We start from the raw sequence: 26,648 nt of genomic DNA on the forward strand, positions 1-26,648 counted from the left end.
TTTTCTTAATTGTTTTGGGTTCGTCGTTGTAGGTCGTTTCCTTCTCTTGTGTTTCTTGCCTAGAGAAGTTCCTTTAGCATTTGTTGTAAAGCTGGTTTGGTGGTGCTGCACTCTCTTAGCTTTTGCTTGTCTGTAAAGGTTGTAATTTCTCCATCAATCTGAATGAGATCCTTGCTGGGCAGAGTAATCTTGGTTGCAGGTTTTTCTCCTTCACTTTAAATATGTCCTGCCAGTCCCTTCTGGCTTGCAGAGTTTCTGCTGAAAGATCAGCTGTTAAACTTATGAGGATTCCCTTGTGTGTTATTTGTTGTTTTTCCTTTGCTTCTATTGATATGTTTTCTTTGTATTTAATTTTGACAGTTTGAATAATATGTGTCCTGGCATATTTCTCCTTGGATTTATCCTGTATGGTACTCTCTGTGCTTCCTGGACTTGATTAACTATTTCCTTTCCCATATTAGGGAAGTTTTCAGCTATAGTCTCTTCAAATATTTTCTCAGTCCCTTTCTTTTTCTTTTCTTCTTCTGGAACCCCTATAATTCGAATGTTGGTGCATTTAATGTTGTCCCAGATGTCTCTGAGACTGTCCTCAGTTCTTTTCATTCTTTTTTCTTTATTCTGCTCTGCAGTAGTTATTTCCACTATTTTATCTTCCAGGTCACTTACCCGTTCTTCTGCCTCAGTTATTCTGCTATTGATCCCATCTAGAGTATTTTTCATTTCATTTATTGTGTTACTCATTGTTGTTTGTTTCATCTTTAGTTCTTCTAGGTCTTTGTTAAATGTTTCTTGCATTTTGTCTATTCTATTTCCAAGATTTTGTATCATCTTTACTAACATTATACTGAATTCTTTTTCAGGTAGACTGCCTATTTCCTCTTCATTTGTTAGGTCTGGTGGGTTTTTATCTTGCTCCTTCATCTGCTGTGTGTTTTTCTGTCTCTCATTTTGCTTATCTTACTGTGTTTGGGTTCTCCTTTTTGCAGGCTGTAGGTTCATAGTTCCCGTTGTTTTTGGTGTCTTTCCCCAGTGGCTAAGGTTGGTTCAGTGGGTTATATAGGCTTCCTGGTGGAGGGGACTAGTGCCTGTGTTCTGGTGGATGAGGCTGGATCTTGTCTTTCTGGTTGGCAGATCCAAATCTGGTGGTGTGTTTTGGGGTGTCTGTGGACTTCTTATGATTTTAGGCAGCCTCTCTGCTAACGGATGGGGTTGTGTTCCTGTCTTGCCAGTTGTTTGGCATAGGGTGTCCAGCACTGTAGCTTGCTGGTCATTGAGTGAAGCTGGGTGCTGTGTTGAGATGGAGATCTCTGGGAGATTTTCGCCATTTTATATTATGTGGAGCTGGGAGGTCTCTTGTGGACCAGTGTCCTGAAGTTGGCTCTCCCATCTCAGAGGCACAGCACTGACTCCGCAACACCAAGCGCCTTTCATCCACACGGCTCAGAATAAAAGGGAGAAAAAGTAGAAAGAAAGAATTAGTAGAAGTTGTAAGAAAGAAAGAAAGAAAAAAGAAAGAAGGAAAGAAAGAAAGAAAGGAGGGAGGGAGGAAGGAAGGAAGGAGGGAAGGAAGGAAGGAAAGAAAGAAAGAAAGAAGATAGAGTAAAATAAAATAAAGTAAGATAAAATACAATAAAGTTATTAAAACAAAAAATAACTATTAAGAAAAAAAAAACAGGCAGATAGAACCCTAGGACAAATGGTGGAAGCAAAGCTATACAGACAAAATCTCACACAGAAGCATACACATACAGTCACAAAAAGAGGAAAAGGGGAAAAAATCATAAATGTTGCTCTCACAGTCCACCTCCTCAATTTGGAATGATTCGTTGTCTAAAGGAGGGAAGGAAGGAAAGAAAGAAAGATGATAAAGTAAAATAAAATAAAGTTATTAAAATAAAATATAATTATTAAGAAAAAAAATACGGACGGATAGAACCCTAGGACAAATGGTGGAAGCAAAGCTATACAGACAAAATCTCACACAGAAGCATACACATACACACTTACAAAAAGAGGAAAAAATCATAAATCTTGCTCTCACAGTCCACCTCCTCAATTTGGGATGATTCGTTGTCTATTCAGGTATTCCACAGATGCAGGTACATCCAGTTGATTGTGGAGCTTTAATGCACTGCTTCTGAGGCATCTGGGAGAGATTTCCCTTTCTCTTCTTTGTTTGCACAGCTCCTGGGGTTCAGCTTTGGATTTGGCCCCACCTCTGCGTGTCGGTCGCCGGAGGGCGTCTTAGAACGGGGTTAAAGGAGCAGCTGCTCCGGGGACTCTGGCTCACTCAGGCTGGGGTGAGGGAGGGGTACGAAGTGCGGGGCAAGCCTGTGGCGTCAGAGGCCGGCGTGACGTTGCACCAGCCTGAAGCATGCTGTACATTCTCCCCGGGAAGTTGTACCTGGATCACGGGACCCTGGCAGTGGCAGGCTGCACAGGCTCCCCGGAAGTGGGGTGTGGATAGTGACCTGTGCTCACACACAGGCTTCTTGGTGGCAGCAGCAGCAGCCTTATTGTCTCACGCCCATCTCTGGGGTCCGCACTTTTAGCCGCGGCTCGCGCCCGTCTCTAGAGCTCCTTTAAGCAGCGCTCTTAATCCCCTCTCCTCGCGCACCAGGAAACAAAGAGGGAAGAAAAGTCTCTTGCCTCTTCGGCAGGTCCAGACTTTTCCCCGATTCCCTCCTGGCCAGCCGTGGCGCACTAACTCCCTGCAGGCTGTGTTCACGCCGCCAGCCCCAGTCCTCTCCGTGCGCTCAGACTGAAGCCCCAGCCTCTGCTCCCAGCCCCACCCGCCCCGGCGGTGAGCAGACAAGCCTCTCGGGCTGGTGAGTGCCGGTCGGCACCGATCCTCTGTGCTGGAATCTCTCCACTTTGCCCTCCACACCCCTGTGGCTGCGCTCTCCCCCGTGGCTCCGAAGCGTTCCCCCTCCGCCACCCGCAGTCTCCACCCACGAAGGGGCTTCCTAGTGTGTGAAAACCTTTCCTCCTTCACAGCTCCCTCCCACTGGTGCGGGTTCCATCCCTATTCTTTTGTCTCTGTTTTTTCTTTTTTCTTTTGCCCTACCCAGGTACGTGGGGAGTTTCTTGCCTTTTGGGAGGTCTGAGGCCTTCTGCCAGCGTTCAGTAGGTGTTCTGTAGGAGTTGTTCCACGTGTAGATGTATTTCTGGTGTATCTGTGGGGAGGAAGGTGATCTCCACGTCTTACTCTTCTGTCATCTTCCCCTCGTTCCCTAAGATGAATATTTAAACTTAGGGAAGTCTCATACCTGAGTTTGAGGCAGCATGACATGGTGGTTAAGGGCACAGACTCTGGGCTAGGCTCCTCAGCTAGAGTCTCAGTTTTGATAGCACAGGCATTAGGCATGTGACATAGTATCCCTCAATACATGCTGGATGTGAAGATTATACCAATCTTTAATAATCTTAGGAGATTTAAATGAGTTTCTATTTTTAAAGTGCCTATAACAGCATTTGTCACTTAGTAGCTGCTAGATAAGTGCTTGTTAAATTAAAAAAATATTTATATATGGCTGTATATAGAAACATATACAGTTCACCTTTGAACAACATGGGTTTGAACTGTGTGGGTCCATTATACATGGATGTTTTCAGTAGCAAATACTGCAGTACCACACGATCCACATCCACACATTGCAGAACCCTGGATTCAGAGGAATATGGGTGAGGAGAGCTGACTATAAATTATACATGTATTTTCAACTGGGGGTGTGGTTGGTGTTCTTAACCCTAACCCTGCGTTGTTCAAGGGTCAAATGTATTCCAAATAATGATTTCTCTTGAATAGCTGAAATATATTTGAATTGCTTAAATAACCATTGCTGTATTGTTCTCTGTTTAATTTTTTGCAGCTTATCGTGAGCCACATTATTATTACCAGTTCACAGCTCGATATCATGCAGCTCCCTGTAATACTATCTATAATGTTTCTTTTGAGAAGAAACTTCTTGAGATTTTAAGCAAATTGGTTCTTGACCTTTCATGTCAAGTTTTCTTACTGAAGTCTGAATGCCATCATGTTAAAATGCAAAGAGCTGGTTTGCAAAATGAATTGTTTTTTACATTTTCAGGTAAGTATATGCAATTCTTTAAAGAAAACAAAGTTAGACTGCAAAACTAATCTTAGAGACCTGAGTTACTAGTGGCATTTTTAGAATGTAAATGCTATAGATCTGAATGTTTCATATTCTTTACTTTCACTTCTTAGATCTTATAGCCCCCAAATACATTTCTGCTGATTCATGTACTTAATGAAAAGTTTGGGTTCTCAAATAACTTAAACATTGCTATGATAATTTACTATAGAATGGAATTTAGTATGAGGAATATCTATCATGATATTTAGCTACAAAGATTTAGTTTGTAAAAGCATGTAATTATATAATAAGCTAGGTTAACACTTTAGACCAGAGGGACTGTTCTAACAGCTTAGGTTGCTTTTCCTAACAATGCAGAGCAAAAGCCCAGTATATTCTGGAAAACCAAGAATTGGACTTAATATCTGAAGACTTTAGATTTATAAAGGGCCCGTTTATGAATGAGCATTTAGGAATACCCATGCATGTGTTCTTAATGGGTCCCAGTAGCAAGAGGACCCCCTCCACTTTTCATCTCAAATGGTATGTTGCTGTTTCCTTTCTTTCTTCTTTACCCTCTGTCCTTGATTCCTCTACTGTCAGTGTTTGTTTACACTTACCCATTTCTCTGATATTCCCTCTCTTTCTTGGCCATCTAGGATTGAATGCTTAGATACAAGTGAGAGGTGCGAAGCTTTCAGAGAAAAGAATAAGAGGTGTTCAACCCCATTTTCACTATCTTTTATCTTCCTTACTTCTTTTCTCTTCTCCAGAAAAAATTTTGAGAGTTGTTCTCCAGCCCCTGAGGCAAATTATGAAAGATAGTCTGAGTCTTTCTTTAGCTCATCAAAGACCCACTGTTAGCATTCATGAGAGTTATGGTGTCTTTGTACCTGGTGTATTGAATAGGTGCTATTAATAGGCATTTAATAGTCTTGAGAAAAGCTGAAAGTGTACTTGAACCCATAAGAGGAAAGAGATGATTTTCAATAGAAATTAGTTCACTGTGGGCTTAATTTGCATTTCTCTAATGACTCATGATGTTGAGCATCTTTTCATGTGCTTATTGACCATTCATATATTTTTTTGGAGAAAAGTCCATTCAAGTCCTTTGCCCAATTTTGATTTTTTTCCCTAGCTTTATTGATATATAATTAACATATAACAATATGTTAGTTCAAAGTGTACAACATAAGGATTTGATGTATCTATATATTGCAAAATGTTTGCCATAATAAGGTTAAACACATAGATCTTCTCACATAGTTACAATTTATTTATTTCTGCAGTAAGAACTTTTAAAATCTACTCTTCTAGCAACTTTCAGATATATACAATACAGTATTATTAACTATATTCACCAAGCTCTGCATTACATCCTGAATTTATTTGTACCCTTCCTTCATTCATTTCCCTCACCCCCAATCCATGCCCCTGGCAATCATCAATCTGTTCTCCTTTTCTGAGTTCAGTTTTTGTAGATTCCACATATAAGTAAGGTCATACAGTATTTGTCTTTCTCTGACTTGTTTCACTTAACAAAATGCCCTCAAGTTTTATCTGTGTTGTTACACATGGCAGAATCTCCTTCATTTTTATGGCTGAATAATATTCCTGTGTGTGTGTGTGTGTAGCATATTTTCTTTATCTGTTCATCTGTCGATGGATACTTAGGTTGTTTCTATGTCTTAGCTATGGTAAATGGTGCCGCATTGAACACGTGGGTACAGATATCTCTAAGAGATAGTGATTTCATTTCCTTCAGATGTATATCCAGAAGTGGAATTGCTGGATCATATGGTAGTTCTATTGTTTTTTTGTTTTTTTGTTTTTACCTTTTGAGGAACCTCCCTACTATTTTCCATAGTAGCTATACCAATTCATATTCCCACTAAAGGTGCATAAAGGTTACCTTTTTTCTACATCCTTGCTATCACTCATCTCTTGTCTTTTGGATAATCATCATTCTAACAGATGTGGGTGATATCTCATGGTTTTGATTTTCATTTCGTGATGATTTGTGATGTTGAGCACCTTTTCATTTACCTGTTGGCCATTTGAATACTTTCTAAGAAAAAAAAGTCTATTCAGGTCCTTTTCAATTTTTAATTGGGCTATTTGTTTTTTGTTTTTGAATTGTATGAGTTCCTTATATATTTAGGGTATTATTGTCTTATCAAATTTATGTGGTTATCAAATATTTTATACCATTCTCTAGGTTGTCTTTTCAGTTTGTTGATTGTTTCTTTTGCTGTGAAGAAGCTTTTTTAGTTGTATGTAGTCCCATTTGTTTACTTTTGTTTTCATTGCTTGTGCTTTGGTGTCATAGTCATAAAGTCATTGCCAGCACCAGCTTTTCCCTGTGTTTTCTCCTAGGAGTTTTATGGTTTAAGTTTTACATTTAAGTCTTTAATCCATTTTGAGTTAATTTTTGTGTGTGGCATGAGATAGGAGTCTAGTTTCATTCTTTTGCATGTGAATGTCCAGTTTTCCCAGTATCATTTATTGGGGAGACTGTCTGTTCTCAACTGAGTATTCTTGGCTTTCTTGTCAAATATAGTTGACCTTACATGCATAGGTTTATTTCCTGGATTTTCAGTTCTATTCCATAGGACTATGTGTTTGTTTTTATGCCAGTACCATATTGTTTTGACTACTATACCTTTGTAATATAATTTGAAATTAGAAGTGTAATACTTCCAGCTTCGTTCTTTCTTAGAACTGCATTGATAACTTATTCAGGGTCTTTTGTGATTCCATACAAATTTTAGGATTTTTTTTTCTATTTCTGTAAAAAATACATTGGAATCTTAGTAAAGATTACGTTGAATCCGTAGGTTACTTTGGGTTGTATGGATATTTTAACAATATTAATTTCATTCAATTCATGAACATGAGGCATCTCCATTTATTTGTGTCTTCTTCAGTTTCTTTCATCACTGTCTTGTAATTTTCAGTGTACAGACCTTTTACCTCCTTGTTTAAATTTACTCCTATGTATTTTTTTGGTTTTGATAGTGTTGTAAATAAGATTGTTTCTTTATTTCTTTTCAGATAATTTGTTATTATATAGAAATTATACCAATTTTTGCATGTTGCTTTGTATCCTGAAACTTAACTAAATTCATTTATTAAGTCTAACAGTTTTTTGCTGAAATCCTTAGGATTTTCTCTATGTAAAATTACATCATATGCAGACAGAGATAGTTTCACTTCTCCTTGTTTGATTCAGGTGTCTTTTATTTCTTTGTCTTGCCAGACTGCTCTGGCTAGGACTTCCAGTACTATGTTATATAGGGGTGGTGAGAGTGGGCATCCTTTCCTTGTTCCTGATCTTAGAGGAAAATCTTTCAACCTTTCATATTGAGTATGATGTTAGCTGTGGACTTGTCATACATGGCCATTATTATATTAAGGTAGATTCATTCTGTACCTAATTTGTTGAGAGTTTTATTTTGAATGGAAGTTGAATTTTGTCAGATACATTTTTGCATACATTGAGATGACCATGTGGTTTTTATTTTTCATTCTATTAATGTGATAAATCACATTTGTTGATTTGCGTATGTTGAACCGTCCTTGCATCTCAGAGATGAATTCCACTTACTCATGTTGTTTGATAGTTTTAATGTGCTGTTCATTTTGGTTTGCCAGTATTTTGTTGAGGATTTTTCCATCTATATTCATCAGGAATATTGGCCTATAGTTTTCTTTTTGATTAGTGTCCTTATCTGGCTTTGGTATCAGGCCTTGTAAAATGGTTTGAGCATGTTACCTCCTCTTCAGTTTTTTTGAAGTTTGAAAAAGATTGACATTAGTTCTTTAAATATTTGGTAGAATTCATCAGTGGAGCCATCTGGTTCTGGGCTTTTTTGTGGGGCTGGGGGGAAATTTTTGGTTAATGATTCTATCTCCTTAGTCACTATTGATCTGTTCAAATTTTCTACTTCTTTATGATTCCAGTCTTGGTAGGTTGCATGTTTCTAGGAATTTATCAGTTTCTTCTCAGTTGTCCAATTTTTGGTGTATAGTTATTCATAGTAGTCTCTTTGGCTCCTTTGTATTTCTGGGTATCAGAGCAATGTCTCTTCTTTAATTTATAATTTCATGTATTTGGATCCTCTTTTTTTCTTATTATAGCTAAAGGTTGTCAGTTTTATCTTTTCAAAAAACCAAGTTTTGGTTTTGTTAACCATTTGTATTTTTTCCTATTTCATTTATTTCTGCTCTAATGTATTATTTCCTTTCTTCTGCTAATGTTGGGATTAGCATGATTTTCTTTTTCTTATTCCTTGAGGTATAATGTTACATTTTTTATTTGAGATCTCTTTGCTTGATGTGTACTCATTTTGCTTTTTTCTAAGAATTTTTAAGTTTACCACCTACATTTAGGTCTCAGATTCATTTTGAGTTAATTTTTGTATATGCTGTGAAATATGGATCCAACCTCATACTTTTGAATGTGGATGTACGATTATCCCAACACCAATTTTGAAGAGACTGTTCTTTTCCCTTTGAATTGTCATGGTACTTTTGTTGAAACTTACTTAGCCACAGATATGTGAATTTATTTCTGGGCTGTTAATTCTATTTCATTGCTCTGTATGCCTATTCTTATGGTAGTCCACAATGTTTTGATCATAAGGTTTTGATAGTAGCTTTGTTTGTAGTAATATTTGAAATTGGGAAGTGGGAGTCCTTAAATTTTGTTCTCCCCTTTTCAACATTGTTTCGGCTATTTGAAGTCAGTTGCAATCCCATATGTTTTTTGCACCTGCTTTTTCATTCCTGTTGAAAAAGGCCATTGGGGTTTGCATTGAATCTGTAATGTCTCTAATGTTACCTCCTGAACAATATTGTCTTCCAACCCATGAACACAGGATAGCTCTCCCTTTATTTAGGACTTTGTCTTAGTCTGTTGGGCTGCTGTAACTAATACCATAGACTGGGTAGCTTATAAACAATGGAAATTTATTTCTCACATTTCTGGGAGCTGTAATTCTGAGGTCACAGTGCCACCATGTTTGGTGAGGGCCCTCTTAAGGGTTACAGACTTTTCATTATGTCCTCACATAGCAGAAGCAGCTAGGGGTTTCTCTGGAGCCTCTTTTGTAAGAGCACCAATCTCATTCATAAAGGCTCTATTCTCATGACCTAAGCACTTCCTAAAGACCCCACCTCCTAATACTACCACATTGGGCATTAGCATTTCAACATAAGAACTGGGGCGGGGCATAAAATATTTAGAACACAGCAGACTTCTTTATCTATCAGCAGTGCTTTATACTTTTCAGTGTGTAAGTCTTAACACCTCTTGATAAAGTAATTACTACATATGTTATTGTTTTTGATGCTATTGTAAGTACAATAATTTTCTTTTTCACATTGTTCATCGCTAGTATGTAGAAATTCATTGATTTTTTTGTGTATCTTACATCTTGGTTTAATTAATTAAGAGTTATTTTATGGTGCTTGGAATTTTTAGTATTTTCTATATGGAAGATTATGTCACCTAAGGATAACAATAGTTTTACTTATTTCTTTCTAATTTGGATAACTTTTATCTCTTCTCTATCTATTTTGTGCCAAATTGCTCTTGCTAGAATGTCAATATATTGTTTAGTAGAAATGGCAAAAGTGGACATCCTTGAATTGTTCTTGATCCTAGGGGAAAAGTTTAAGTGTTTCACTATTGAATTTGATATTGGCTGTGTGGGTTTTTCATAAAAGCTCTTTATCAGGGTGAAGCAGTTACTTTCAATTCCTAGTTTATTGAGTGTGTTTTTTTTTAATCATGAAAGGGTGTTAGCTTTTGTCAAATGTTTCTTTTGTATCAAATGAGATGATCATGTTTTTTTTTCCCTTCTATGAATGTTGTGCATTGTAATTTTTGATTTCCACATGGTGAACCACGCTTGCACCCCTGCAATATATCCCACTTGGTCAGGGTATATATATATATATACTTAGTATGCTGCTGGAATAATTTTGTACTTCTGATATTGAGAGTATTTGCATTCAAATTGATATTAGCCCAGAGTTTTCTTTTCTTGTGATGTTATTGTCTGCCCTTGGTATCAGCATACTACTGGCTTCATGAAATGAGTTTTAAGAAGTGTCCCTTCCTCTTCTATTCTTTTGAAAGTGATGGAGAAAGATTTCTTTTAATAGTTAATGTTTGTTAGAGTTCACCACTGAAGCCATTGGGCCCAGGGTTTTCTTTATTGGAAGATCATTGATTACTGATTTGATCTCTTTGTTACATTACTGTTCATATTTTGTGTTTCTTCTTGGGTCAGTTTAGATAATTTATATTTTCATCTATTTCATGTAAGTTATCTAATTTTTAGCATACTATTGTATATAATATTCTTATAATCCTTTTTATTAATGAAAGATAGATAGTAATGTCCTCTAATTTCTCTTTTATTCTTTGTCTAGATGTTTGTCTTTTGTCTAAAGTTAATATTGCTTTTCCAGCTTTCTTTTGATTCATGTTAGTATGGTGTGATTTTCTCCACCCCTTTACTTTTAGTCTATCAGTATCTTTATGTTTAAAGTGGGTCTCTTGTAGATGAGAAATAATTAGATCTTTAAAAAATTCATTCAGACAGTCTCTGTCTTTTAATTGGTGAATTTAAACCATTGACTTTAAAAATGATTATTGGTGGAGTTGGATTAACATTTACCATATTTGTTACTGTTCTGTTGCCCCTTTTCTTTGTTTCTTTTTCCTCTTCCACTTTTTTGCCTTCTCTGGTTTTAATCAAGCATTTATATGACTCAATTTGTTTCTATTAACATATCAGTTATAATTTGTTTTTTACTTTAAGTGTTTGCCCTGTAGTTTGCAGTACACTTTTATGACTAATCCAAGTCTACTTTCAAATAATGCTGTACCATTTCATGGGTAATACAAGTACTTTACAATAGAATTCCCAAATTTGCCCTCTCTTCCCTTATAAAACTGCAGTAATTTATTTTACTCATCCATAAGCTTTTGAACAAGCTATTGTCAGATCAGTTAAGAATAAGAAAAACAGATTTACTATTACCTTCTTTTATTCCTTCTCTAGTGCCCTTCCTTTATTTAGATCCAAGTTGTGGACACGTATTGTTTTCCTTCTTTATGAAGAACTTCTTTTAATGTTTCTTATAAGTCTGGGTTTCTGGTGACAGATTCTCTCAATTTTTGTTTTTCTGAGAAAGTCTTTGTTTTTATTTCAGTTTTGAAGAATAATTTCACGGAATTCAGTATTTTAGTTTGGTGACTTTTTTTTCTTTCAATACTGTGTTTAAAATCATTCACACTATTCTCTTGCTTGCATGGCTTCTGAGGAGAAGTCTGATTTAATTCATTTATTTTTAATTTTTTTCCATTTTCTTACTGTGGTAAAATACACATACATAAAATTAATCTTAACCATTTCAAGTATACAGTTACATGACATTAAATACATTCATGTCTAACTGTTATCATCATTTACCTCCAAAACACTTTCATTGTGGGAAGCTGATATTCTGTTTCTACTAAACAATAAGTTGCTCTTTTCCCTACAGCTCCTAGTGTCTACCCTTCTACTTTCTATCTCTGTGCTTTTATCTAAATATCTCATATAAGGGGAATCATACAGTAGTTTTCTGTTTGTTTCTGCTTATTTCTCTTAGCAAAATGTCCTCAAGGTTCATCCATGTTGTAACATATGGCAGGATTTTCTTCCTTTTTAAGAACTAATAATATTTCATTCTGTGTATATACAACATTTTGCTTCTCCGTGAATACATTGATGGCCACTTGTGTTGTTTTCAGTACACTATTGTGAATAATGCTGCTTATAGGTGTACACATGTCTCTTTGAGACCCTGCATTCAGTTCTTTTGGGTATATACTCAAAGGTGGATTTGCTAGATCATAATAGTAATTCTGTTTTTATTTTTATTTTTTTTTTTGAGGAACTGCTACTATTTTTCCATAGTGGTTACAACATTTTACATTCCCACCAACAGTGTACAAGAGTTCCAATTCACCACATTCTCACCAACACTAGTTATTTTCTTTTGTTTTCATAGTAACCATCCTAATGGGTGTTTGGTAGTGTCTCATTATAGTTTTGATTTGCATTTCTCTAAAAATTAGTTATGTTGAACATCGTTTCCTGAGCTTATTGGCCATTTCTACATCTTCTTTGGAGAAATTCCTTGTCAAATTCATTACCCATTTTTTTAAAAATTTTATTTATTTATTTGGCTGTGCTGGGTCTTAGTTGCAGCATGCTGGTTCTTAGTTGCAGCATGTGTGATCTAGTTCCCTGACCAGGGATCGAACCCAGGCCCCCTGCACTGGGAGCATGGAGTCTTAACCACTGGACCACCAGGGAAGTCCCTCATTGCCCACTTTTGTTTTTTTGTTCATTTTTTAATCTGGTTGTTTGCTTGTTTTGGTATTGCGTTTTAGGAGTTCTCTACATATTCTGTATATTTATCCCTTATCAGATATGTGAGTTGCAGATATTTTCTCACATTCTGTAGGTTGCCTTTTAACTCTATCGCTATTGTGTTTTGATGCACACTTTAAAAAATTTTTTTGATAAAGTCCACTTGTCTATTTTTTTCTTTTGTTTCTTGTACCTTTGGTGACATATCCAAGAAATCATTGCCAAATCCAATGAAGCTTTTGCCATAAGTTTTCCTCTAAGAATATTGTAGTTTTATTTTTTACATTTAGGTTTTTGATCCATCTTGAGCTAATTTGCATGTATGGTGTTAGGTAAGAATCGAAATTCATCCTTTTGCATGTGGATATCCAGTTTTCCCAGCACCATTTACTGAAAAGGCAGTGCTTTCCCCATCGAATAGTGTTGACACCATTGTCAAAAATCATTTGGCCATATATGTGAGGACTTATTTCTGGGCTGTCTGTTACATTGGTCAATATTTCTGTCTTTATGCCAGTAACACACTGTTTTGGTTACTGCAGCTTTGTAGTAAATTTTGAAATCAAGAATTGTGATTTTTAGCTTTATTCTTTTTTAAGACTTTATATAAAGTCCCTTGTGATTCCACATAGATTTTAGTGTGGATTTTTCTGTTTTGCAGAAAATGTAGTTGGGATTTTAATGTTGATTGCATTGAGTCTATAGATTGTTTTGTGTAGTATTGACATTTTAACGATGTTACCTTTTCCAGTCTATGAACATTGCATGCATTTCTATATGTCTTCTTTAATTTCTTTCAACAATGGTTAAGTTATAATTGTAAGTTAATTCCTGAGTATTGGTTAAGTTAATGGTTAATTAATTGGTTAATTCCTCAGTATTTTATTCTTTTTGATGCCTTTGTAAATGGAATTGTTCCCATAATTTTCTTTTCAGGCTTTTCATTGTAGCGTATAGAAATGTAGCTGATTTGTGCATTGACTTTGTATTGTGCAACTTTGCTGAATTTATTTATTAGTTCTTAACAGTTTTATTTGTGGAATCTTACTGTCTGCATATGAGATCATAGCATCTCTGAACAGAAGTAATTTTCCTGCTTCTTTTCCAATTTGGACGCCTCTTATTTCGCTTTCCTGCCACAACGCACTGGCTACAGCTTGCGTTACTGAGATGAAATGGCATAGTTGTATGTTGGCCCATCCCTGAATTCTGGCAATAAACCCCACTTGCGCATGGTGTATGGTCCTGTTAGTAAGCCCCTGAGTTTGGTTAGTATTTTGTTGAGTTTTTCATCAGTGTTGATTAGGGATATGGGACTGTAGTGTTTTATGGTGTCTTTGTCTGGCTTTTGTGTCTGGGTAACGCTGGCCTCAGAGGATGAGTTTAGAAGTGTTACCTCCTCTTCACCTTTTTGGAAGTGTTTGAGAGGATTGGTATTAATTCTTCTAACTGTTGTTAGAACTCACCACTGAAGTCGGCCAGTGCTGGGTTATGACTGTTTTGTTTAAGACCTCTATTTCCTTACTTATCTTCTATCTGACTCTTCTATCCACTATTGTGAGATATTGAAGTCTCCAAATGTTATTGTAGAAATGTATATTTCTCTTTTGAATGCTGTTAGTTTTTACTTCAAAAATTTTCATGGTCTGATATTAGGTATGTAAATGTTTATATTTGCATTACATATTCTTGCTGTGTTAAACCTTTTATTAGTATATATTGTCCTTTTTTGTCTCTTATACCCTTTCTTGATTTTAAGTCTGTTTTATCTCTTATGAGTATAACAACTCTTGTTCTGTTTTGGTTACTATTTGCATGGAATATCTTTTTCCATCCTTTCATTTGCAATCTATTTTTGTTTTTGTATCTAAAGTGAGTCTCCTATAGACAGTACATAGTATGATTATGTTTTTTTTATTCATTCTCAAATCTCTCTCTTTTGACTTGAGAATTTAATCCACTTATTTATTTGTTTATTTTTGGCTGTGTTGGGACTTCATTGCTGCGTGTGGGCTTTCTCTAGTTGTGGTGAGTGGGGGCTACTACTCATTGGGGTGTGTGGGCTTCTCACTGTGGTGGCCTCTCTTGCTGTGGAGCATGGGCTCTAGGCTTGCAGGCTTCAGTAGTTGGAGCATGCGGGCTCAGTAGTTGTGGCGTGTGGGCTCTAGGGAGCATGGGCTTCAGTAGTTGTGGCTCATGGGCTCTAGAGTGCAGGCTCAGTAGTTGTGGCACACGGGCTTAGTTGCTCTGTGGAATATTCCTGGTCCAGGGCTTGAACCCATGTCCCCTACTTTGGCAGGCGGATTCTTAACCACTGCGCCACCAGGGAAGTCCCCAATCCATTTACTTTTAAAATGATTATTGATAATGCAGAATTTACCTATGTCATTTTGCTATTTGTTTTCTTTATGCTTTATAGCAGTTTTGTTCCTCATTTCCTTCATTATAGTCTTTTTTGTGTAGTTGACTTTTTTGTAGTTAAATGTTGAAATCTTTTTCATTTCCTTTTGTGTATATTCTATAGTTATTTTCTTTGTTGTTACCACAGGAATTACATTTCACATTCCTAAGTTTATAACACTCTAATCTGAATTTATACCAACCTAACTTCTACACCATTTGAAAACTCTCCTTTAACAGCTGTATCCCCACCTCTTTCAGTTGCTGATGACATAAACTTGCTACTTTATAAATTGTCTGCCCCAAAATATAAACTAATAATTATTTTAATTGAATTAGTCTCTTAATTTATATAGAAAACAAAGTGTGGAGTTACAAACCAAAGTTACAGTAATACTAGCCTTTAGACCAATTGTCTTTTTGTAAGTATATTAGACTCTTAAGTCATATATAGAAAAATTGCTGTTACAATCCGATCTGACAGTAACAGCAGCTTCTGTTGTCCGTGTGCTTACCTTTGTTAACGTCTTTATTTCTTTTCATGCAGCTTCACATTACCTCCTAGTATCCTTTCACTTCACCTGCAGGACTCCTTGAGCAGTTCTTGCTGGGCAGGTCAGGTGGTCACAAACTCCCTCAGCTCTTGTTTAGTTAGGAAAGTCTTCATTTCTCTTTCACTCTTGAAGGGCAGTTTTGCAGGTTATAGGATTCTTTCCTTGCTCTTTGTTTTCTAGTACTTATCACCTTATCACAAAATATGTTTCGGTAATGATGACTGTTTATTGTTTTTATGTATTGTTGTTTATTCTCATTTTCTGCCTTAGAATATAATTTCCAGAGAGTCAGGGAGTTTGTAGATTTTGATCACTTATGTGTCTCAGACTCTTAGAATAACTCTTAGTATGTAAATAGACTCTCGATAATTACTTATTGAATAAATAGGTACATCAATGCATGCATATATGACTATGTTCATCATTTTAGTTACCATGGCCACTACTGTAGTCCAACCTCATTCTCTTTCCAGTATTGTTATAATCATTTATCTCTTTGTAGAGATTAAGAATTGAGTTAGTCAAATGACTGACACTATGTTATATGGGTAGAGTTAAGTAGAATATTGAATGAGTAAACACATTTATACATACATACACATATATATGGTATAAAAGGCAAAATAATTCCATTGTTTAAAATTGTATGATGTCAGTTGCCACATACTCTTAAGTTCACTGCAATAGGTTTTCCTGATTTATATAAGATAAATTTTTATGTTAGGTTTTTGGCTGAAAAGAGTGATTTAACATTTGGAAAATTGCTTAATTTTTTAGTGGAATAGAAATATTAGATACATGATCTATTTTATATTTCAAAAGCCAATTTAAATATTGTGATATAGTAGTTTAGACCCATGATAAAATATAAAATATTTTCTCAGTTTCATCTCTAGACACTGAAAAAGGACCCAAACCATGTGCAGACCATAGTTGTGAATCTTCCAAAAGACTATCTAAGGTACGTTATGTGAGGTGAGAAAAAAGAGGCAACGGTGAACATGCCCAGGGTGTGAGTAAGCATCTTAGCTATTTATAGAACACACTCCCACCACCCCCAACATACACACTTAGGGAATTCAACAATAAAAATAAAACTTCATCAAATAACATCAAATAATAAATGACAAGGATTTAGTGGAGTTAATATTTTTATGAAATGCTTTGAAATTTAGCATTTTGTAACTGATTGTATTAGGAAATAGGATTTTCCCATTTATAGGGCCTTGTTTGCTATTGCAAATTAATTTATGACTAATAATCCTGAAGAATTCTCTCCATGTTACTGTTATTAATCCTAAATAATAAATTTGATCTATACTGTTTATTAACTGTTTTCACATTGCTTTATACTCAGCATCTTGTATCTATGCTTAGGGTGAAAATTATGCTGTAACTTCCAGCAGCAATTAAACTTAGTTTTCTTTTTTACATTATGCTTAACATATTATTCAGGCTCAGTAAATTTATGGCAGATTTCCCTACTTCAGATTACTCTTCAATGACCCTGAACATTTTGTTAAAAATAATATTTTAAAATATTTGGAATAAAATGTAATTTACATTTGACGATTATGAAAATTTTCTGTTAAAATCATAAGTAATGCATATTTATAGGTCAGTATCCATTACTTTTGCCCAGTGAAATTGACAGGGGGATGACTTCTTAATTTGTACTCACTAAGCCTCCTGAAATGTAGCTTAAATCATCTATTTATATATAACCAGATATTTCCATATAAAAAACTTCCATAGGGGTTACCTCTCATCCCAGGGATATATTTTTTCCTTTACTTTTGAAATAGGAGTTAAATTTTACGGCATTGAGAACAGAAGGCAATCTTATTTTCTAATTCTGTTTCTTAATCCCTGAGTACTATTTTAATTATTATTTAGTATACCCCACAAATTTTGTTAATATTTTGTTGAAATTTAAAATTTTCAAAATACTTTTTTTAATTATTCTTGAGATATCTTCTTTGACCCATGTGTTAGAAGTGTGTTGTTTAATCTCCATTGATTTCTGTTTAATTACATTATGATCTGAGAGCAGACATTGTATAATTTCTGTTCTTGTTAATTTGTTAATTTGTTAAAGTGTGTGCTGTGGTGGAGTATATTGTCTGTCACAGTGAATGTTACATTTGAGCTTGAGGAGAGTGTGTATTCTCTTGATAAACGACAGTTATAACAGGTGATTCATGGTGGTGTTGAGTTCAACTATGTCCTTAGAATTCCTTCTTTTCTGTGGCTGTGTAAAATTCCATTATATGTACAGGCCACAGTTTTTTATATATCCTTTCAACCACAGATGGACTTTTAGGTTGCTTCTTTGTCGTAGCTACTGTGAATAGTGAACATGGGAGTGTAGATATCTCTTTGAGATCCTGATTTCAGTTACTTTGGATATATACCTAGAAATGGAATTGCTAGATCATATGGTAATTCTATTTTTAATTTTTTGTGGACCTTCCATACTGTTTTCCATAGTGGCTGCATCAATTTACATTTATTCCAATAAAGTATAAGGATTCCCTTTTCTATATATCCTTACCAACACTTTATGTCTTTTGTTTTTCTGATAATTGTCATTCTGACATGTGTGATGTGATAGTGCATTGCAGTTTTTATTGCACCTCCCTGATGGTTAGTTCTGTTAAGAATCTTCTCATATACCTGCTGATTGTTTGTATGTCTTCTTTGGAGAAATGTCTCTTCAGTTCCTTTGCCTATTTTAAAATTCAGATCATATGATTATTATTATTATTATTTTGCTGTTGAGTTTTATGTCTTCCTTATATATTTTGGAAATTAACCCTTTATCTGATACAAAGTTTACAAATACACTCCCATTTCATAGGTTGCCTTGTTATTTTCTTGTTCATTTCCTTTTCTGTTCAGAAACTTTTTAGTTTGAGGTAATCCCATTTGTCTGTTTTTGCCTTTGTTGCCTGTGTTTTTTGGTATCATATCCAAGTTTTCATTGCTAAGGCCAGTGTCAGACTTTTTTTCTCTATATTTTCTTCCAGATATTTTACAGTTTCATGCCTTACATTTAAATATTTAATATATTTTGAATTGAGTTTTGTGTAAGTTAGAAGGGTCTGATTTCATTCTTTTCATCTGGAAAAATTGTTTGCCCAACACCATTTATTGAAGAGACTGTCCTTTCCCCATTGTGTATTCTTGGCTCTCTTGTGTAAGACCAGTTGACAGTATATGTGTGGGTTTATTTCTGGATACTCCATTCTGTTTCACTGGACAATATATCTGTTTTTATGCCAATACCATATGGTTTTGATCAATATAGCTTTGTAATGTAATTTGAAATCAGGACATGTGATGACTCCAGCTTTGTTCATCTTGCTCAAAATTGCTTTGACTGGGATATTTTGTAGTTCCAGATGAATTTTAGGGTTTTTTTTTTTTTTTTTAATTTTCTGTTTCTGGAAAAAATGCCATTGGGATTTGGAAGCAAATTTCAATCAATGTCTAAATCCCTCTAGGTATTCTGGACACTTTCACAATAGTCTTCCATCTTAATGTAGGGTATCTTTACATTTATTTATTTAGAAAAAATTTCTCTCATCAATGTTTTTTAGTTTTCAATGTACACATCTCTCATCTTCCTACTTAATTTTACTTCTAAGTATTTTATTCTTCTTGTACTCATGTAAATGGGATTATTTTCTTGATATCCTTTTTAGATAGTTTCTTGCTAGTGTGTAGAAATACAATGGTGTTTTTAATGTTGATTTTGTATCATGCAGCTTTACTGAATTTGCTTATTCTAAGAGTTTTTGTGGAGTCTTTAGGGTTTTCTGCATATATGAACATTTCATCTGAAAACAGATGATTTTACTTATTTGTTTCAGATTTGGATGATTTTTATTTGTTTTTCTTTTCTAATCACTCTCTTTAGGACTTTCAGTACTATATTGAATAGAAGTAGCAAGACTGGGCATCCTTTCTTTGCCCAGGTCTTAGAGAAAAGGTTTTCAGTTTTTCACTTTTGCATGTGCTGCTAGCTGTGGAATTTTTCTATATGGACTTAATTATTATATTTTGGCAAGTTCCTAACATTCTGACTTTATTGAGAAGTTTCATTATGAATGGATGTGAAATCATACTTTTCTACATCTATTGTGATAATCATATGATTTTTATTTTTCATTCTGTTAATGATTGATTTGTGTATGTTGAAACATCCTTGCATCCCAAAGATGCATCCCACTTGGTCATGGTGTATAATTCTTTTAATATGTTGTTGAATTTGTTTTGCTAGTGTTTAGTTGAGGATTCTTGTGTGTATGTTAATCAGGTATATTATCTTATAAATTTTTTTTCTTTTGGCGTCTTTGTCTGGTTTTGGTATCAGAGTGGTACTGGACTCACAAAATGAGTTTGGAAGTGTTCCCTATACTGTTGTTTTTGAATGAAGTTTAAGAAGTTCTGTTATTAATTCTTCTTTAAATATATGGTAGAATTCATCTATGTTGACATCTGGTCCTGGAGCTTTCCTTGCTAGAAGGTTTTTGATAACTGATTCAGTCTTCTTGTTTATTATTGGTCTGTTCATGTTTTCTGTCTTTTTCTTATTTCTGAATTCAGCCTCTATATTTTGTATGTTTATAGGAATTTGCCATATATTCTAACTTATTCAATTTGTTGGCGTATAGTTTTTCATAATAGTTCTCTATTATGATTTATGAAAGAAAATAATCATCTTTTCTCTTTCTGTGGCATCAGTTGTAATTTCTCCTCTTTCATTTCTTATTTTATGTTTTCTGATTTTATTTAAGTCTTCTCTCTTTTTTCTTTGTTAGTCTTGCTCATTGTTTGTCTTCTTAGTTTATCTTTAATAAAAACAGCTCTTAGTTTCATCAGTGTTCTATTTTTGTGTTTTCTACTTCATTTATTTCTGCTGTAGTGTTTATTCCTTCTTTACTTCACCTAACTTTGGGTTTAATTTGTCTTTCTTTTTCTAGTTTCTTGAGGTGTAAAGTTGGGTGTTTATTTGATATTTTTCTTTTTTTCTAACGTAGGCTTTTATTGCTATAAATTTACCTCATAGTACTGCTTTTTTTGCATCTCATAAATTTTAGTATTTTGTGTCTTTGTTTACATTTGTCTCATGATATTTTCTTGTCTTCTTTGACTCAGTGATCCCAGGATGTGTTGTTTAAATTCCACATATTTGTGAATTGTTTTATTTTCCTTCTGTTATTGATTTCTAGGTCCACTTCATTGTGGTTGGAGTATATACTTGGTGTGAGCTTAATATTTTTATATTCATAAAGACATGTTTTGTGACCCACCCTAGAGAATGTTTGTATACACTTGAGAAGAATCCATTTTCTTCTGCTGTTGCATGGAACATTCTGTGGATCTGTTAAGTTCATTTGGTCTGTTGTGTTGTTCAAGTCTGGTAGTTCCTTATTGATTTGCTGTCTGAATATTCTATCCATTATTCAAATTGGAGTATTGAAATCTCCTACTTTTATTGTATTGATGTCTATTCTTCCTTTCAGCTCTGTCAGTGTTTGCTTTATATACTTATATACTCTGATGTTGGGTGTATATATATGTTCTATCTTCCTGTTGAATTGATTCCTTAATCATTATATAATGACCTTTTTTGTTTCTTATTACAGTTTTTTATTATTTCAAGGTGATTTTTTTGGGTATATGTACATCCATCCTTGCTCTGTTTGGTTGTCATCTGCATGGGATCTTTTTCCATGTTTCACTTTCAGCTTATAAGTGTCCTTAAGTCTACAGCTAATCTCTTGTAGACAGCATATACTTGGATGATCTTGTTTTGTCCGTTAAGCCATGTCATGTTTTTTACAGGGGAGTTTAATCTATTTACATTTAAAGTTATTATTGATAGGTAAGGGCCTACTATTGTTATTTTGTTAATTATTTTCTGTATGTTTGTAGTATCTTTGTAGTCCTTTCTTCCAATGTTGCTGTCATCCTTTGTTATTTGACTTTTTTGTGCATTGATACACTTTGATTCCTTTCTCTTCTTTAAAGATATTTTCTTTTTGGTTATCATGAAGCTTACATATAAATCTTATAACAGTCTACTTTAAGCTGATAACTTAGTTCATATGCAAGTCTGTATTGCATATGAATTGCATATGAAAGTCTATACTTATACTCTCCTCTGCACAGTATGTTATTGATGTCACAAGTTACATTTTTCATATTGTACATCTAATTACAGATTTTTATACTTATATTTTTGATACTTTTGTCTGTAACTTTTATACTGGTTTAAAATGTCATTTATGTATCACCCTTACAGTATTACATTAGTCTGTATTTGCTGTGAGATTTATACTTTTTAATGTTGCTGTTAAGTGTTCTTTCATTTCATTTCATTTGATGAACTCTCTTTAGCAATTCTTCTAAGGCAGTTCACTCACTTGGGCAGAGCACTGAGATACTGGGACTTCTAATGGTGTGGAACTCTTTCAGTTTTTGTTTTTCTGGGAAACTCTTCATCTTTCCTTCATTTTCAAAGGACAGTTTGACAGATATAGTATTCCTGGTTCATAGTTTTGTTTGTTTGTTTCTTCACTTTGGATGTGTCATTATGTACTCTCCTAGCCTGAAAGGTTTGTGCCAAGACATCCACTGATTTCTAATCACTGATAGTATTATTTGTGTGTGGGGGTACCCTTTATTTGATGATGCTTTTCTCTAGCCACTTTCGTAGTTCTGTCTTTGTGAATATTGTCAAATTAATAACAATGTTTCTTGGTGTAGTTCCCTTTAGTACAACATATTTGGTATTCTTTAAGGTTTATGAATTTGTATGCCCATTCCCTCTGAAGACTGAGAAAGTTCTTTGGTATTATTTCTTTAAATAAGCTTTCTAGTCCTTTCTCTTTCTCTTCTTAAGGGAACTCCATAGTGCATGTATTGATTTAGGTAATGATATCAAATAAGCCTCATAGGATTTCTTCACTCTTTTTTTCTTTTTGTTTCTCTGACTGGACAATTTCAAATGATCTGTCTTTTAATTCATTGATTCTTTTCTATGCTTGATTGAGTCAACCTTTGAAGCTCTATTGAATTTTTAAATCCAATCACTGTATTTTTCAAAATAGAATTTCTGTTTGGTTCTTTTTTATGGTTTGTATCTCTTTGTTGTACTTCTTGGATTTTGTGTGTATGTGTGTGTGTGTGTGTGTGTGTGTGCACACGCACGCACATGTGCACATTGTTTTCTTGATTTTGTCTGTGTTTCCTTGTAGTTTACTGAGTTTCTTTAAGATTATATTGAATTATTTTTAGGTGATTCATAGATCTTCCTAACTTTGGCCTTTGTAGCTGGTTATTGGAGCTTTTTTTGTTGTTATTCTTTTATGGTGTCATGTTTTATTGATTCTTTGTGATCCTGGTATGCTGGAATTTGTGCCTGTGCTTTTAAAGAAAAGTTTCCTCTTCCAATCTTTATGGTCTGGCTTCAGGAGAGAATGACCTTTACCAGACTAGAGTTTCTAGGAGTCTCTCATACCTTTCTTATGGCTGCACCTCCTCAAGTCTTGCTTTTTCCTGGGGTGGATGTCTTAGAATTATTTCTTCTCTCAATCCTACAGAGCCACGTCAGGTTATGAGAGTCACATCAAGTGCTAAGAGCAAACCACTCCTTTTTCCTGAGGGCAGTGCCTGAAATGCCAAGGCTTTTTATGCATCTTCCATTTCTCTCCCTCCCTCCTAAAGGGGATGTCTTGGAGTTTGCTCCCTCTCTGTAGTCTGCAGAGTCATGCCAAATGCCCCAAGAGTCACCTTTCCCTTTTCCCCAGGGTAGTGCCCTTGATTCTGAGCCATGGGTTGCAAGCTCCATCTCTCTTCCTCTCTCCTGAAGGAACAGTCTCAGGGTAGTGCACCTTCACCAAATTTTGCAGAGTTTAACTTGCTGCAGGCTTCCGTACCGCCTGCTTAGATCTGTGTGCCAGCTGTCAGGGCACACGTGCCAGGTGCCATGAGTTTCCACCCCTTTTCTTTGTTCTCAGCTTTCTCTAAATGATTCGGCCATGCTAATTTCCTCAGAGTTCTAGGTGCAGTGAGAGAAAAGTAGACCTCCAGAAGGAGTCCACATGGGAAGTGACCCCAAGCTTGGGAAAGCCAAACCTTCACGTTGCATTTTCCTTCCCCTGAGGGAGAAGTTGTGGTCTAGAGGGATCTCTCTGGGTGCTGAGTTTTGATGACCTGAGAAAGTGGTGATGCAGTCAAAGTGAAACAGTTTCTCCTAGCATTTTCAGTGTGTCTGATCTTGGGTTTTGTGGCCCATGGGGGTGCTGGAACATTTCTACTATATTCAGTTCTTAAAAAGTATTTTCATCCCTGAATCGTTGTCAAATCAATGTTTTTGTGCAGTGAATACTGGAATCTCCTATTCTGCCGTGTGGCTGACAGCATTCCTTTTGGATATAGTTAACAATCCAGCTAACAAATCAAGTTAATAATCCCTGCCTCTTAATTAGAAAATTTAGACCAATTACATTTAATTTAATTATCAAAGATTTGGATTTAAATCCACCATTTTTCCATTTTTTTCTATTTGTCCCATCTCTTGTAACTTTTTCCTTTTATTCTTTCTTTTGGATGATTGTGCCTTTTAAAGAATGATACTGTTTTATAGTCTTGTTCATTGCTTTATTGTTTTCAAATCATACTTCTACTTTATGTGGATGGGTTTTTATCATTCTATTATATATCATTTAACTTGGTTTTCTATTCTTCTGGTTTTGCCCCTTCCCTGTCTTCTTTGGATTGATTAAACTATTTTTTAACTGACTTTTTTCTTGTTATATATTTTTTTCACTCTTCTTCTGGATTTGTTTCAAATTTTAACATATTCTTCATAGCAGAACCAAAACTTACTTAGTTTATAGTACCTTCCAAAAAAGTACAAAAGCCTTAAAGACCCTTAACTCTTATGACCTGTTTTTATCTTTCAAGGTTTTGTTTTCTAGTATTCTAGTATTATTTTTTAATTTTTCACTTATTATTAAGATTGTTTCAGAATGTCAGTGTCTGTTTAGATTTACCCACAGTTTTATCCATTTCTTTGCTTACGATTTCGTCTTGCCTCTTAGTCTTTCCTTATGTATTTTTCCGTCTTCCTATATTTATTGTTCCACTGAAATCTGAGGATTCATTACTTTGATCAGTTCTGGAAATTTTTTTCTGCCAGAACACCTTTGAAAAGTACCTGTTGCCCCATTTGCTTCTCTTGAACTCCCATTTAGTATGTTTCGGGTTATCTCATTTATTTCTCCACCTCTCTCTTACTTTTTTTTCTTTTTCTAAATACGTTCTTCATTCTGAGTAATTTTTTTTTTTTTTTTTTTTGCGTTACACAGGCCTCTCACTGTTGTGGCCTCTCCCGCTGCAGAGCACAGGCTCTGGACGCACAAGCTCAGCAGCCATGGCTCACAGGCCTAGCCGCTCAGTGGCATGTGGGATCTTCCCAGACCGGGGCATGAACCCACGTCCCCTGCATCGGAAGGCGGACTCTCAACCACTGTGCCACCAGGGGAAGCCCATTCTGAGTAATTTCTTCAATTATTTATTGCATTTAATTGTTCTGGCTCCAGCAGGGCCTAATCTGATGTTCAGTCTGTCCACTGAGTTTTTAATTTCACTACATTTTTTACTGCCTTCATTAATTGTAATTTAAGTAGGTAATTTTTCAAATATACTTTCTCTTTTATTGTGATATAAATTTCCTTTCCTGTGTTTTCATACCACTTTTATGTCTTCATGTGTTCTAAGGATACTTCATATCATTTTTTGCTATTTTAGGTCACTGGAGCTCCATTATCTGAATTTCTTGATGGTCTAATTTGGCAGTTTGTTGACCCCACTGTTGTTTCTTAGTTCATCCTCTGCTTCATAATTCTGGCTGATAAGACATGTTTGTCAGTCCTTTATCAGTAGATGTAGCCCCTTTGGCTTAGGTTGTGTGTGTTTTTCTGTAAAGCTACTATGTTTGCTTTTGCCTAATGTTCCATGGTTGTTCTCAATCAAAGCCAAATTTTTATGTTAATTTCTGACTTGGCGATCTTGTACCACACAGAAAGTACAACAAAACCCCACACCCACTTTGAAAGCAAACCATCATGTAGGAATTCACTGAGGAGTTTTGCTTTCCCCCATCCCTCCACTCCATCACCCCCTCCTGCTGCCCCTCCCTACCCTATTGAGAGTCTTTCTTGTTATTTCCCTTTTGTAATTGAATTTCTTTTCCTGTTCCACTGTTTTACTTAGAGTCTTTCTTGGTTGTTTATTTTGTTTGTTTTTAACAGCCTTAAGCCTTTTTTCCTTAGCTCTTTTGTTTGTTAAATTATAACACTCTGGAATACTCAGATTGGCATGAAATGAAATAGGGACTCAGCTAATATTAGGTTTGTAATTTTCATTTTTAGCAACTTTCTCTCTTTCTTTCTGTCTTTCCCTGTCTTCCTTTTTTCCTTTCTACTTTTTTCTTCCTCTCTTATTGTTGAAATATAGGTACACAATATCTGCTATGTTATGTTCAGTTAGGTGATTTTTAGCAGGGTGATTTTTCAGACTATCTAGTGCACCAAATGTTTGGAAATGTGAAATCTTTTTCTGTATTTTTAAATGCCATTTCTCTCCTCTCACTCCTATCTTATCTGCTTGCTTTTTTTCAATTAGAAATATACAACTTTAAAGAACTTTAATATGACAGTTTAAATCTCTAATAATTTCAAAACCTAAATTATAATTTATCTTTAATCTTTTTTCTAAAAATTCTGGATTTCTAATACAGGTTTCATTTCTTGTGGAGCAACTACCATTTCAGTGACATTGCTGAGTGAAGAGTCTATTCTTTTGTCTTTTGCTTCAGGACTGAAGTAAACTACATTGCAAAGTTAAATTTTTCTTTATTCTAAAGTTCTGGGATTCATTATTCTTCTTAGCAGTGGATTCCAACTTTCATAGAATTCAAACTATTATATAACCCTTTACTTTCTTCCTCTTCCCTTTGGCGCTGCTTTGAAACTGAGCTTTATCTCATAGTTCTCTGCCTGTTTTACTGATATGAGTGAGTGTACATCATCCATGCTGATGTTCCTACCACGAGAGGGACAACTCTGTGTTTTTGTTTTAAACTT

The 26,648-nt window shown here is 35.0% G+C and overlaps 1 protein-coding gene across 1 annotated transcript in view; it reads left to right on the top strand.

Annotated features, from left to right (window-relative positions):
* The window catches only part of ZPBP (zona pellucida binding protein), a 102,858-nt gene that overhangs the window by 36,122 nt on the left and 40,088 nt on the right, over positions 1-26,648 (top strand). Inside the window, exons 5-6 of the mRNA XM_022593239.3 lie at positions 3,873-4,091; positions 16,371-16,447. Of these exons, the coding sequence (XP_022448947.1) occupies positions 3,873-4,091; positions 16,371-16,447 (296 nt within the window). The remainder of the gene's footprint in view (positions 1-3,872; positions 4,092-16,370; positions 16,448-26,648) is intronic.

Source organism: Delphinapterus leucas, chromosome 9 (genome assembly GCF_059928025.1).
Source record: "Delphinapterus leucas isolate spDelLeu-1000000601 "Yukka" chromosome 9, BTC_Dleu_Yukka2, whole genome shotgun sequence".
NCBI classification, from domain to species: Eukaryota; Metazoa; Chordata; class Mammalia; order Artiodactyla; family Monodontidae; genus Delphinapterus; species Delphinapterus leucas.